General features: G+C 33.8%; 1 protein-coding gene across 1 annotated transcript in view; it reads left to right on the plus strand.

Annotated features, from left to right (window-relative positions):
* The window catches only part of LOC139090187 (protein eva-1-like), a 157,895-nt gene that overhangs the window by 122,972 nt on the left and 18,880 nt on the right, over window positions 1-16,043 (plus strand). The window contains exons 4-7 of the mRNA XM_070639922.1: window positions 3,518-3,667; window positions 8,891-8,949; window positions 9,064-9,148; window positions 12,122-12,397. Coding sequence (XP_070496023.1) covers window positions 3,518-3,667; window positions 8,891-8,949; window positions 9,064-9,148; window positions 12,122-12,397 — 570 coding nt within the window. The remainder of the gene's footprint in view (window positions 1-3,517; window positions 3,668-8,890; window positions 8,950-9,063; window positions 9,149-12,121; window positions 12,398-16,043) is intronic.

A 16,043-nucleotide genomic window follows, 5' to 3' on the forward strand; every position in this document is an offset into this window, starting at 1 on the left:
TCTAATTTCGAAAAACTCAAATTTGAGACAGTCACACTCTGGCTCAGACATTGAAAGAAATATTTCGTGTCCCTTTTTATCCTTCAAATATCAGCTTATTGTGCTTAGTTGTATGCGACTTGTGTAAATGCACAAAAGTGTGTTCATTCCATTCCATATGAATTGATTCGATTAAATGTTGAGCAATTTACTTCCAATAAATCTTTTATGCCTTTATATACTGTAACTATATTGATGATGTTACCGCTTTTTGCCGATTCAACATTCCAGTTTAATAAATTTCAACAACTTTTTTTTCCTTTTTTTTATTTTTCGTTCCTACTCAATATTAAGGCTATAACATAGTGTAGATGTGTTGAAAAGGGATCGATTATTGGATTATTTAAGAGAGAAAAGGAGCTTTACAATTTAATCGTCCTCAAATTTATTCAATGAATGTTTCAACACCTTCCCCTAAACACTCAATAAGCCTACTTTATTTATATACATTTTTCTGAACAGGGCCTGAAAAATTTTCTCTATTCAGATTCATCATGGCGAAATGTTTTCTTTTGGAATTTTTTTGGCTATGCCTTCTTCTTCTTGTTGAGAAACAAAAGTGGTAATCAGGATTGATTTTGTATTTTGCACACGCAAGTTTTGAGTAAAGTGGAGTGTGGGTCACAACTAAGATCAGTACGAAGTGCTTCTGATAATAATTCTTATTCTGGGACATTTGCTGTACGTTCGGTTCGAGTATGTCAAATTTTTTGGAATTATTCATTACAATTTAAGCTCAAAAATGGCATGACAGTTTAGATAAATTGCAATGGATTCCCGAGATTGAGTCAAATTCCACAAATATTTGGGTAAAGATGAGGAATATACATAAGGGATAATCTTCTTGTCTTATCGTACTCTGAACGGTTAGGGAAAAAAGCCTTCATTCTCATTGGAGCTACATTCTCCCAAATATTAAGACGATCATAATTTATTCATAAGGCTCATCAAAGTTACTTAATAAGAATTCTCGGAATCAATTCCTATATTGAAAGCTATGATCCAGGCGAATTTAGGAAGCAATCTCATTTGAGTTTCAAACCATGATCTTCTGAACGTTTCGATAGTTCTCATAATCCTAAAGCTAAGCCACTTAACAATTGAAGTATCTGGAAAGCTCATGTTTTAAAAGGATAGAATCCCAAACTACACATCATGATAATGACGTTGCAAACCTGAATAGCACAAATCGGTTAACCGTTCGAAAGTCTGGACCCAGACCGGCGTCATTCTAAGTTGGAGGATAATTCGGCTTCAATCCGGAACAATGGCAGAGTCACGCCAGTCTGTTGTCAAAATTAGGATCAATTAACCGACTTGTGCTAATTGGGAAATGCATTTATCAAGATATCTTATGAGTTAAGCGTCATGCAACAGAAATTCATCAAGACATAATGATACATGCATTTATAAAGTCATCGTCACAATGTGCAGCTCGAAAATATACTCTAAATTAAATTTATGTAACTCCAAAAAATCGAGCTAATTCAAAATTCGAGCCAAAAAAGGAAATCTTACGTCATTATTTTATGCATGACAGCATTTCTCCAGTATTCTCGGATGTCCATCCATTACAAAATAAAAACATGTAAATGTTGACCCAATCAACAACAATCAAGGAAATATAGAACTTTTTATTCTTTTTGATTTAAATGTTGAGCATTCACAAAGCCGTTCCTCATTTTAAATAATATCCGCTTTTTGTTTTTCTTGGAAGGAAAACATCCAACTTTCTTATTATCGTATCCTAATTCAATACTTTTTGATCATTCATTAACTATAATATTTCCTTACTCATTCGTTTGTTTCCGCTTTCTTTGATGTCTGTTTTATTTGATTTTTTGTTGACTTACCCTTTCTTGGAAATTTGATGGGAATGCTGAAATGGCTTCTGGGAGCATTAACATAATGATGTGTTATTAAATATTGAATTGAGTTGCAAAATTTGCTTACATGTGAATCATATTTATCCAAATTCATTTGTTCTCAACATGTTAGACATTGTAGGGAACGGTTGGTGCATTTGAAGGCAACGGGTGGTGCATTGAAGGGAACGGGTGGGTGTAGTTCATGCAGAGGTTCCAAATTTTGTCCAAAATCCGAAATCCTATGAGCCACAACTCGTAAAACAAATATTGACGCATGCTATGTATTTAAAGAACAATGGTACGATACAGGTATGCCATATTGCAATACGTAGTGTATCATATTACGTACTTTACCATGCCACCATCAGAGAAATCAATCCAGATGCTTATTCACGGGTTTGGGTGGTTTGTCGTCTCAAGTTTGTTAATTGATTCAAAATCGATTGGTCGGTTTGACTCTGACTGGGTGCCGGAATTCAACTTAAAGTCACGTCACCATGTCAAAATCACGGCACCATGTCAAAGTCACGACGACACTATGGCAAAGTCACTGCACCATGTCAAAGTCACGGCATCATTTCAGAGTCACGACACCATGTCAGAGTCAAGAATTTAAACTGAATCTAACACCAAGTCAGAGTCAAATCTGGCTAGAACTTGAATTTTTGATCGATTAACCGATTTGTGCTATGTATTCGGGCTATTTATTCAAAATTCTTCAATTTGCTAAAGATTTTTAATACAAAAATCCATAGCTACCCTTAGGCTACTAAAACAGTATAATAATATCTGTATCAACAGCTGCTATTCTGACAATCTCATTACTAAGCCACTGTAAATTCTCATTCTTCTTTAACCTTCATATTTTCCAAAATTGTGTGCTAATATTCTCATGAATATTCAACTGTACAATATTCAGCAAGCGTACGACTTAAATGCTGTAAACGATATTTCATTGTAATTCATCAGCACTTTTTTTTTACATTTCGACGAAAGGAATTTTCACTTTCATTTGAAATCAATCTCATCTGTGCTTCTTATTACCCTGCTTATTTCCATTTTCGAAATTTTCTTGTCGTACGTTTACAATTCAATACAAGTAAAGCTGATGATTTAGCCAGAAACGAAAGAAAAAATTAAAAATTCCACAACAGACTCACTCAACAATCTATTCATGCTATCAATATCAGTCAGTTAAGGAATGAAAAATTTTTTTCCATTGAGTCATTTAATTCTCAATTTTTCGACACCCATTTACGAAAATTTTGTAAAGAATTTTTATTTTTATTACAATTTAAGTGTCTAGAAATGGAAGATTTTTCTTCTATTTTTCCACTTTTATGATCGCTTGAGAATATTTTAGATTCTATTATTGTAACTATATGCAGTGGTGGGAACCTAAGTGCCGCGGCACCCTGGTATGGCATACGATTCATCAGAAAATACCATGAAATACCAAATGATGACTGTACACATGAGTCAAAACTTCCCATGCAGATGTGCCCCAGAATAAAAAAGGTTGCTCACCCCTGACATACAGCCATAAACTTGCTGAACTGTACAGAATAAAAATTTCATCAAAAATTCTCTTCTTTTCCTTTTCATTTCAGGCGAATTTCGTAGTAAAGTAGCGTGTGAAAATGACATAATGTCGTTTGAATGTAATCCGTATTCACGAATTGCTGTAAATGCGGCCAGTTTTGGACGAACGGAATATGAGAGTCTACAATGTCCACAGCAGCCAGGTGTAAAAGAAGAAAGTAAGTATAATTTTTGGTGTACTTTAATTTATTCTTACTGAGAAGCTTAAAATGAGTCATTTAAATGGAATTATTCAATGCTGAATGATTTGCAGCTACAGTTGCAATTTACATGAATTTTTTCCATTTCAATGGACTGATAAATTAATGTATTTTTCAAAAGAATTAAGCTGTTCTTTGTGGATTAATGTACATTTAATGAATCGAAGATTAAATATCAATATTTAATCCATGCTGCATATTTTTTCTCAGAAACATTAATTAACTTTTTTGAAGTGTAATGTAGCGCACAGCATTAAACACTGTTGGAAAGTCCAAAAATAGAAATTGATTCTGTATGTTTTAAGCTTTTAATTTTAAATGAGTTGTTGATCTGACAAAAATAGTCAATAACTGATCACGAGTGAGACTCGAGCTCATGTTAAATGATTTCCGGTCACATTCTCCTACAACTGAGCTTGCACTGAGCTATCATAATGGCGGAGCTCTTTAAAAGTGCTCGATGTTGGCCTCAAACGGCTTGAGCTATCAAGGGTTATTCAGACTTTATGGCAAAGTACCATATATAAATTACATATTTTCTGTATCCCTCTTACTACTACTATGTGGTCAGTAACACAGTCAGATGGAAGGCCTTTTGTAACAGCCCAGGCTATAAGTTGGAGCATGGTTCCAGTAAGTAAGTAAGTAAGTAAGTCTTACTACTACTCTCCCAATGATGTGCCGTTGAAAGTCCATTTGTGGAATCGAAGTGAGCGCAACAGCATGACTATTGCATTCGTAGCCATAAAGACGTACATAGGGATGTGTCAACAGATAAACCATCGCCTCTTCTTACTCAATTGGACATCTCTGCATTGTCAGCGAACTTGTATTAGGAAGCTGTCGATAGACTGGCAAGCAATAGGAAGCCAACAATAGAGCCAGCTTTAGATGACACCTGTAGGAACAATTGATCAGTATGACCAGCGAAGTAATTAAGTAAACATCGCCGCGTTGACTGAGACGCAAAGAACCATTGAAGTCTACTCTACAGCTGATTTTGGGCCAAATTTACTGTAAAAAGTCCTATTTGTTGCGTTTCTTAACAAGCAACTGTCCATATGAACTTTAACTGTTGATATTCATGCATCACACTTGCTCCTGGATGACATCAATCAACAGATGTCTCATACCAATCATCAACTCGATTACCTCCTGTTTACTTCCATTTTAAACATCCCCAAATAACTTCATACAATATTTATATCTTAATTAACATGATTTCAATCCAAAATTCTCAAACTCATCATCTGGACTCTTCAATCGTATTAACAGCTCATCAACATTCAATTTCATTTAAAATGTTTTATTCAGCATGCAGGAAAAAAAGGTTCAACACAAACTTACAAAAAAATTTCTCCATTCGTTCACTCTCTTAATCGTACATATGATTCATGCTGTAACATTTACAATCCGATTAAATTGATGCATGTTTATTGGGTTGCAAAAAAGCAAAAAAGGATGAATCTGGAGGAAAGGAATGGAAGAAGAACTGGAAATAAACATTCATGAATATTTTGAATGAAAATGAAAAAGGTAAAAGGCTTAATAAATGCTTTTAAAGAAAATAAGTCCTATTCAGTGGATGTTTAAACATAGCATTAGAATGTTATGTAGAGCAACTTGTAAGCACACATGTGAAAAAGATTTAAAATATTAAATTTTTCAGCAAGGAAATGTTTACAGAAAAAAGGAAGCAAAGTAATTGAAATGGAAGTTATAATTGGATGGTGATGTAAGATTTAATCCTAAATATAGTTCAGACTAATTTTGTAGACTATAATTGGAATGGAGTCATGACTAATTTGATTGGATTAATTACTGAAAATTTAACTTTGGGAGCTTTGTGTAAATTCCATTCATAATTACTGTATAGACAGAGATTTTTGAATTTTCATTTCAATAGAATTAGGTTGGGATGTGATTGATATTTACCTGGGGGTCAAATCATGGCTTGATTAGTTAGTCGAAGAATTGATTAAGGAGTCGGAATAAGTTTGGATATACTTACTTACTTATTTGGCTGGAGAGCGCGTAGGCGTGATACTGAACGTAGAGAATGTCTAAAGACAGCCGTTTCCTTCGAAACCTTCTGGCAGTTTGGGATATTAAGGATCCATAGTATTCTTTCCCTAATAATCATCACAAAAACAACAATGCCTTTCTATTTATGGCATCATCATTTCCAAGGATAAATTTTCACAATTTTGCTCAAAATAAGTAATTATCAAGTTTCAATGACAGATTTGGTTTTGGCATTGTTGAGATTAAAATATTAATTTGGGAATATAAGAATTTTTTGAAGTAAATATAGGAGTTGTTTAAAACAGAAGATTGCTGCAGAGTTGAAACCAGTTGTTAAGTAATGATTTTTTTTTTTTGAAGTTCATTTATTTATAGCGACTTAAAAAGTTGTGTTATAAATTTTTAACATTTATGTTAATTTTGCAGGATTTTTACAAAAACTATTGTTTGACTAATTAGCACCAGAATATAATTCAAAGAAATGTTCTTTTAGACGGTTTTTAATTATGCTTAACGAATGATAAGATTTTAGGAGGGGTAATGGAAGGAATGGAGGGTTTCTGTTTGCCTGATTATTAACTTTGATTCACTACTTCATCGACTCCTTCATTTTAATTCAATTCAATTTTAATATAATAGAACAGAATATAATCTAGGCAGGGACGTAGCCTGAGTTAGGGGAGCTTCTTTGGATGATTTTTTTCTGAAACAATTACTTCAGAATCTCAACGAATCCTGTCACAATTTTCTGGTTTCACCCCTGAATGTAAAGTTTGATTGATGCAAAATAAGCACTGTGATAGATTATTAGTTGTACCATCCCCAATCTTCTTGTTCCAATAGGTTGTTTTTCATATTGTTGAGTACATATGGAAAGAGGAGCGGTTAAATCCTTAATAGCATAAGTCGGTTAATTGATTCAAAACCTGGTCTTGTTTGACAATACAAACCGAAGTCAGAATCACTCCAGACTAGAATCAGATTTTTGATCTGGGTAAAAAAAATAGGGTAATTGCTCTACGGACATATCATTAACTTCATCAGAGTCTTCGAAATTTTGCGATGAAAGGACTAGAAGAAACCAAAGTACATGAATCACAGTGCTGACTTTGCTCTAACTAAACTTCCTGCCTCAGCAAGTCAACCAACTCTGCAATAAAATAACTGATTTGACAAAATATGTTAAATTAATTTCCATAATAAACTTTACATAAAATTTTTGACATTTCACCTTTCCTCGAAGACACAATAACAACAAAGTTTTATTTTTTTCTTGTAATGCCTTCAACCCCAGAAGATGCTTATGAGGATTATAAATATTTTATCATAAAATTATCTTATCATCTCCCCCTATCTTATTCAACTATCTCAAAAATCTGTCTGCTTCCGAAGACATAACACATAAAAATTTAGAAAATATTTGCATACATCAAGAAATTTTGTTAACAAATCTTTTGGCCCTTAACATCCTCTCATTTAAACAAAAATCTGTTTTATGTAAAAATGTCCAATTCTTCTTCATACTTCTCCTAATCATAAGCAATATGATGATGATGATGAGGAAGTTTTTTGGACATAGAATTGTCATCATTTTTCCTGTTGTTTTCCTCTTCATAATAGCTGAACACAAAAAAACAATATTCACGATGATGTAGAACATGATGATGTCAAAAACAACATTTTAGTCCAACAAAAAAAGGATGAATGAAAAAACAGCAAAACATTTAGGAACATCAAGAAGAGAATGAAAAAAAAAGTTCAAAAAAAAATTATGAAAAGGGAGTTGAAAATTCAAATTATTTTTTCATTTCCTTCTCTTCATGGCAAAAGCAGCAGTAGCAGCAGCATCGACCGAAAGCCTCAAAATGCAAACAATTTTTTTTGTTATCTCTTCCATTTAAGCTTGTTTTCTTCAAACAATGAGATTAGCTTTTTGGTTTGTCAGGGTGACTGGCTATTATGAATGGCTGTAGGCACAATCTCGGTAGATGGAAGTCAGTGACATGACAGAAGAATAAAATAAAGCTTGTCTGATTAATGAAGCTTAGGATTAGAGATTTCCAAGAATTGGAATGTAAAGTTCAGTACGACAGGTGCTTTTGTAAGACTAAGTTTCATGTTCTGTCATATAATGTCATGCTATTACTCTAGTGCTGTAGATTTATGTTCGATCTAGAGCAGGAATGGGCATCCATAGGCTTACATACTTACTTACTTCGCTGGTCGTACAAGTCAAGTGTGATCCATGGCCTCATTGGAATTGCCAATATCAAATGATTTCAACGACTTCGAGCTCTGGATACCACTAAATGCTTTGCTAGTCATCTCTATCTCGCGGTATGTACTTGAAAGGATAGTCTAAAAGCCAATTCTTTCATACAGGAAGCCTTGCAATCATGATACGAATATTAACCCGGAAGGCACACGAAGGAAAAATGGATATTAAATCTAACCTCCGGTCAAATTCGATGAAATCCGGCTTGAGACCAGACTCAAGCCGGCATGTAGCCCGATTACCGACCATTTCTATGCCATGCCAACCCAACATGTACAATTCAAATAAGCAACAATTCAAATAATACTGGACTAACAAGAACGACTCAACTCAAACAATGGCTATTCTGAGAAGTTATCCAAACAATAAATATGACTTTGTCCTCATCCTTCGAAGAAGTTTATCTCAAAAGTCAATTCCTTATAAGTCTAAACATTCTTAGAAGTTGTCTTCTTATAACTAGAATACTTGATCTCCCGTATTAAGCAAATTACAGTACAAAGAATCAAATGGATCAAACAAGTTCTTAGAATCCCTAAGTCAACAATCTTTTACGTCACACAAGTCCTCAAAAAGGCGCTTCCATTGTTTTCCCTTCTCCGAAACTTCAACTCAATCTCATTGTTTGTAAATATTATTCTTTCCTATCTCGTGTCTCTTTCTTTGTCGATTTTAAGAAGAACAGAAATTTGAGCTTTTTTTTGTGCCTTTTTCTTTGGTTTATATTTAACTGACATTGAAACGTGCTGGTTAAAAACTGTTGTCGAGAGGATTTTTTTGCAAATTTCATGTCGGAAGGGAAACTTTTTATGATCCAAACATTTGTTTTTTTTTTTTTGCTTACCAAATTCAACTTCCATATTTTTTGTTTCTCATTACAGATTGTTTGGCAAGTTACGCAACGGAAGCAGTAATGCAATATTGTCATGGAAGACGAAGGGTAATAATCATTCAATTTTTTTATGACATCAATTTTCTGTTTTTTTTTTTCTAATTAAAACTTTTTAATTGATATCCAAAACCCTATTTTGTGCCTTTGTCGTTTCATTTACAGTGCAATATAACCGCAGATCAGAAAACATTTGGCAAACCATGTCAACCGGATTCTAGGATGTATTTGAAAGTTATTTATACATGCTGTAAGTGTAATTTGTCATATTAATTGCATACATTTTAGGAGATGTGAATTTACTTTTAATGGGTATACGTGTTATGTGAAAATAATTTGTGGATGTGAGTATTATGTAAAAGTAAATTGTATATGTGCGCATTATGTGAATGAATTTTATTTCAAGCTAAAAATTAATTTCGTAAAGAGAAAATCCACTGAAATTAATTTATGACTTCCAAGAAATTGTGATTAAATGGATTTTCCAGAATTTACTTGATCGGATTGGATTTCAGATTTTGTCATTTTAACTGTAAATAATTAAATAATTCTAGAAATCAAAATCATTTAGAGGCATATTCAAGGAATTGGAGAGTGAGTTTGACGCTCAATTCCCTTTCTACTTTTGGATAAAATATTTTAATTTGCTTGTGTTATTCGAGATGAAAATCCAAAACCAAATTACAGAGCGTATTTTCCCTTGCGGATTCTAACCAAGGACGGTGCAACAAACTTGTATTTCTGTCCCAGCTTTGAGATTCTTATTACAAAGTGTATGTCCAATCTCGGCCCAATCCGACCGTACTTCCTCATTTGAATCACCATATTGATGTTTTGTCGACCTAATTTTTGCAAAAGCTTCTCATTTGAACGCCAATCATCTAAATTCCCGTCCCACAAGAGCTTGAAGTTGACTCGAATTTTGTATGGAGTAAAGTCGACTCGGTGAGTCGAAGTGGCTCGGTGGCGGAATGGTTTAGTACTTCGGTACATAATTATTGCAACACCGATCCAGCGATCATGGGTTCGAGACTCGGCATGGGAAATTTTTCACGTGTCCTTTTTCGAAGGCATGATGTAGTGGAAACGCGGCTTCACAGCCTTACTTTGTAGGCTAGAGACAATAAGCTGATAATTGTCATCAAAGGAGTGGTTCTGATCCCACTATAAAAACTGTAGGTCTATTGAGTGCAGTGGTCTGGCGCACCCTCACTCGTTAAACAATCATTAGCCGCGAATCGCCCTAGCGCAGCTCTGGATCTTAAAGATCTGAATAGCTAAAGGATTTTTTTTTTTAAAGTCGACTCGAGTCGACTTTTTCATACAAAATCCGAGTCGACTACGAGCACTGCGTTTCATCACATCTTAAAAATTCTTCTGTACCAGCTATTGACGTCAGATTTCAGTCTTTTCTTGACTTTGTTAGTAACAAGACTTGTCTCACAGCCATTCAGGCAATTGTCCAGACAAAGACACATACATGCTTTCAAGAGCTTGCTGAACCTAATTATACTAGTTAAGCATAGTCGGTAGCGTGATCTTAGCTTATTCTGCTATTGAGAACATGCTTACTTTTAGACTGCTGCTTAGAGTATTTGCTTAATCCAATTCCCACCTAATTAACTCGTAAAAATCCATCACTATACTCCAAAATTGAGTATATCCCTCTACATCATCAACACCCCAACAACTCAATTCCCGCTACTCGTGTTCATTTAATATTTAAGAACAGCATTAAGCTTTGAACTTTTAAAAGTGAAAGATTTTTTTCTTTCTTTTGCCACCCCTTTAAGGGTTCTTCCACTCTCTCTTGATTGATTTATGAGTCTCAATTAAGATGAAAGGCACTTCTGATGCTGACCTTAATTTACTTGCCTTTTTTCCTTTTACTTTCTTGCTTTTAAAAAAATATCCAGCGATTTTTCTTCATTTTTGTTCATTATAAAAAACAAGGCAGGGAAAAGAGTTGATGTCTTCCTTTTTATGCGAAACTATTCAATTTCTTTTACTTTGACTTCCTGCTTTGCTTTTTTTATAATAAAATTTTCCCTTCCTCATTTTTACCTTCAATTTTAGCTTTTTACATCTCTTCCATCCTTTGATTGAATGATATTTACAATCTGTGAATTTGAAAGTTCCATCAATGCTGCTTTCCATCATTTTCTTCCTTCTCGCTTGCTGATTTTGCTGTTTTCTAGAAGAAAAACATTTTCTGTTCCATTTACGGGTTTTTTGTTATCTATTTTATAGTGGAAGCAATTCTTTTACTGACAACTGACTGTGTATTTGCTATATTCAATATGTTTAAGGAACAGTTGTTAGTAGGGGTTGAAAATGTTTGACTTATTTTGTGGGATTGTCTCATTTAAGATGCAATCAAGTTTGACATCAACGCAGAGGATGGAAGTATTTTGCTGCTTTGGATATAAAATATCTGGATCAAGTTAAGGGGCGTTCAGATATTATGCTGCACAATAACGAACTTTTATCCACAATGAACAATCGAATTCTTGGAATATAAATTTAAAGTTTTGGTTTAAAATATTTCAGTGCTGTCCAAGCTTTGTCTCGAAGACCCTAACAGACTTAGATACTACTTTTAGGTCCCCTAGTGGTATTTCTGAAAAAAAAAAAAAGCATGTACTTTAGGGAGAATTTTTTTAATTTATCATAAACCACATTATGATGCAATTTTCGTCGTTATTTACCTCCAAGATCGGCCATGCCACAAAATAGTTTGGACAACACTGAACTATTTATCAATATTTCACATAAATTCAAAAATTTCCACATCAGATCTTTCAAATATTAGTAATTTAATATGTACTCAATTTCACCAACTCAGCAGTTCCTCACGTTTTCCTTTAAAACAATTTAATATACTCCAGTGTCTTCATGCAGAAATTGCTTTACTGTAGAATAGTTTGGCACACATTAATGTTTCATATTTCTATATTTTCTTGAAAAAAAGAACTTGAAATATATACAATTTTACTGTTTACGGAAGTTCTCTCATTTCTTCTTTCCTTATTGCGATACGTTGATATGATGGCACACAGATAAATTAATATAAAGAAATAACAAATATGGGTGAACATGTGAATCATGTGTGTGTGTGTTTATGTGTGCTTAATAAAAATATGAGTTATTGCATCTCATCATCCGTCATTCACAAACATCTGCAGAGTCTGTGAAAATTTACTTACTTTATTTTTCTTTTCAGTACCAAGAAGGCTTTTGATCGATCGTTTCGAATCAACGCCAGAACCCGACGAGCCACTTCCATATGATGACAATGAAGTGGATCAAGAAGAAGAGCTTTACGATGAGGATCAATTTTATAAAGAGTCTGATATCTCACCCGGTCCTGCCCCAAAACTCCAAAGTGATTTATCAAAGAAACCGCAACAACGACCTGACAATGACCCAGTTTTTACTCCAACTGTGTCGTCTAGTATAAGCCCGCCTCAACATGCACGAGATGATTCACCGATTGAGGGTAAGCTCCTTTTGAATTATTATGTACATACTTGAAATAAGAGGGAAGCACAGATTTTTTCTCTGTGGATGTATATTTTGTGTAAATAATTTTTGGAACTTTGTACAGCAATTTTAAGTGAGGGAAGTTTTTTTTTTGTTGTGGAAGTTTTGTGAGAATTTTGGATGTAGGATTATGAGTTATTTTGAATCTTTGTGAGAACCGTGGGTGCGTAATCGATCAAGAGTTGTCAAAAGTGATTTATCAGTTTCCTAATCTCGGTGAGAATGACATATATTAAGTAGGATGATCAAATACACAAATATAGAGTTCAAAGGAGACTTTAACTTTGTATTGACTCGAGTTGACTTTTTGATACGGAAATTGAGACGACTTCAAACTGTGCACAAAGATCTTAATAGGTAATTAACAATTTCTCAAGGTTTTTAACCTGCAACTTGTTATTTCTTGGTTAGAGATATAAAACAATGTAAATCTCGACTTCGACGAATTTTCAAAATCCAGATCGAAACTGGGACCGAGACAACGAGAGAATGCTTTGCTGTGTCGGTCTCTGTCCCGAGAACCCTTAGGTTTGGTACATAGAGATCAATCATACTTAAACATTTTGTAAAGCGTTCCTGAATAGACATAGTTTTATTGGACTAATTGCAGTTCTAGTTCTAGGAACAACAGATTACATCTAGGTATTGACCCCTAACAGACAAAGAGCATACTTTGAGTAAACTCAATTTTGTGTGCATATTCATTTGCATGAAAAAAACATGCTTTGAGTATGCTTATTAATGTGAGCAGGGTTGTTACAACATATTATGTTTTACAGAATGTGTATACATATGTCACATATTTCATGTGTGCAGATTTACATGTGGCATATTTTCAAAACAGATTCTGCTTTTCACACCCTGAATGTGAGCATGCTATTTGTATGTTATGGGGTATTAATCGTCTTAGAACTAGACATAAATTTAGTCATATTCAACTTCACAAAATTCGTTTAACATGGACCAGGGCATACTCAATATTCAGAGCTGACCACTTTACAGAATGCTTAATTAATAGGCCTATGTCGACAGATACCCAGTTTTGTAGAGAATTACGGACAAGTCATTATATGATGGATTTCTCACTTTTCGAACATAGATCTAGCTATTAGCTAGAAATTCGAAAAAGTTGTTCACTCGGGTATGGAACGACGCTAAAAATTGCTTTTGACATTCATTAACTCTTAATTAAAGCTAGCATTTCGTTTTACAACCTACCAATTTACATCCCAAATTCTCACAAAATCTCCCCAACGGAAGCAAGCAAACAAGTAACAAAAAAGAATTTTTACAATAATCCATAGGGAATAGAAGTTTGGCAAACAAAAAACACATTATGAGAATGAAAAGATGTGAAAAAAAAATTTAATTATGAATTTTGCTAATTAATAAGAGGCAAAAAAAGTCCTAATTTGAAACCCCTTTTTTGCTGCTTTTGCTATTTTCCACTTGCCTTACATAATGTTGTGCTGTACAATCCACCTATTAACATACTTACTAATGGATATGTGTGTATATGCCGTGTATTGTAATTTATGAAATATTTATTCATCTTGTATAAGCACAAAATAATTATTTTTAGCATATACTAAAATAACAATGAATGACCTCTGTTGGATGTATTTTCAATCTTCTTACTAACATGAAAATTTAATTATTTATTTTATCTTTTGTGTTGAGTTTTGTTGATTTTAAGCCTTATTTGGGGCGAATATTTTGATAGTTTCAAAAAATAATATTCATAAAATTTTTGGATTTAATTGAGTAAAAATTTAATGGAATGAAGAGCATTATGGATAGACTAATTGTTCAAAATATGGTCCACAATACATAAGAGATGACAGTCATATGTAAGTCGTTTGGTTAATCGCGAAGGAATCAGGGGTACTTAAATTTCGAGTGGTAGCTTATCTTCATTGAATTAGACCTAAACCACATATATAATATGCAAGGGCCCAGCCTTAAGAAGGGCCCAGCCTTAGGAAGGACCCAGCTTTAGGAAGGACCCAGCCTTATGAGCAAGAAGCACTGCGATTATAAATCTGTTATATCAGACCCTTTAGTCCTACAGTTTATAGTGAGATCCGAACCACATAAGAGCTTGATCTATTGCAAACACTTAGTCATAAGTATGCATTACACTTACTTACATCCCTGACCATTAGAACACATAGCTACTGTGATCCATATCATGTCCTAGTTGACATCTGAGTCTGGCTCTATCGTTGGCTGCCTTCTGCCAATTACCAATATCAAATGCATTACTTTCTATATGAAGTCTCTTTTCAAGAGTTCGTTGGCCACTTTCGTTGGTCGGTATAGACATTCAATAGAGACATTGTGAGGGTACAACAGATCATCAATCACAGTTGTAGGCAAACCCAACATAATATTCTATTCCATTCTAAGGATGCATATTGCTCCAAAAATTATGGACTTGAATCAGCGTCTTCACGACTTGATGACAGATCCATGCCAAATTTAGCTTTAAATCGACTTGACATCAGACAGAAGAATCAAGCTTCTATACATTTCAGGTCATTGCCATCCAGCATTCAACTCCGCTTTAAAGTTTCTTACCAAATATTTATTACTCTTCAACTGCAGTTCCTATCTTATCGTATATTTAAGCCATAAAGTGAATAATAACTGCATTATAATAACAAAGATAGTTTAACAGAGATAAAAGTAATTTAATGGATTTATATAAAGAAGAACTGCAACTAAAACTGCATATAAAAAGCTATAATTTTAAAATCAAACATTTACACTAGAAATGGAGTATTTACCTTTCACATTAATTCAGAGTACAAACGGAAGTTGGTAAATTAGTTTTTTAAACTCTTTATTGTTTTAAATTTAAATAATTTTAATTGTCGAGGATTTGGAATTTGTTAAGACTTTTTGTGAGGATTGAGTTGGAATGTTGACAAATAATGTCCATTTCTGAATATTATAATTCGCTTAATCGATTCAAAATCTGGCCCCAGCTTGGCATGACACTGACGAGACTACTGGATTGGAGTGCTGAATTTAAATAGAATCATAAACCAAGTCAGAGTCACGTCATCCTGATACCGGATCATGAATCGAACTCTTGGAAAGAAGACAATTTGGGTAATCGGTTGAATTCCGGTTCCAGGCAAGCGTGACATTGGAATAGTGCTGGATTTAAACCGAATATGACACCAATTCTGAGTCTCGCTGGCATGGTGCTGAATTTTGGGGTAATTTATCGAATTGTGCTATTCAGCATTCATTAATGGACATTTCAGAACTTCTGCCTTAGCTTTCTTACTAGTCCACAAAAATGAATGACCTAAATGCAGGAATTAATGACTGAAACTTCAAAATAACCAACAATTTCCTAATTTAGATGAACAAACTTTTTTAATTTATCAAAATTTTGCTTCAAGGACATCCAATTTTGCATTAAAAGTCCATTAAAATCAGCACAAAAAAATAAATTTGCATCGACAAATTGAAAAATCAGGAACTGCAAAAAATCTAAAAAGCTTCTAAAAATCTCATCAACATAAAATATTGTTTTTTGATATAAGAAAACTTTGTCTTGCTATAAAATATAGTTGAATGACTAGACG

The sequence above is a fragment of the Chironomus tepperi genome, unplaced genomic scaffold (assembly GCF_022539635.2).
Source record: "Chironomus tepperi strain 1889 unplaced genomic scaffold, CSIRO-AGI_Ctep_v1 contig_217, whole genome shotgun sequence".
In the NCBI taxonomy this organism is placed as follows: Eukaryota; Metazoa; Arthropoda; class Insecta; order Diptera; family Chironomidae; genus Chironomus; species Chironomus tepperi.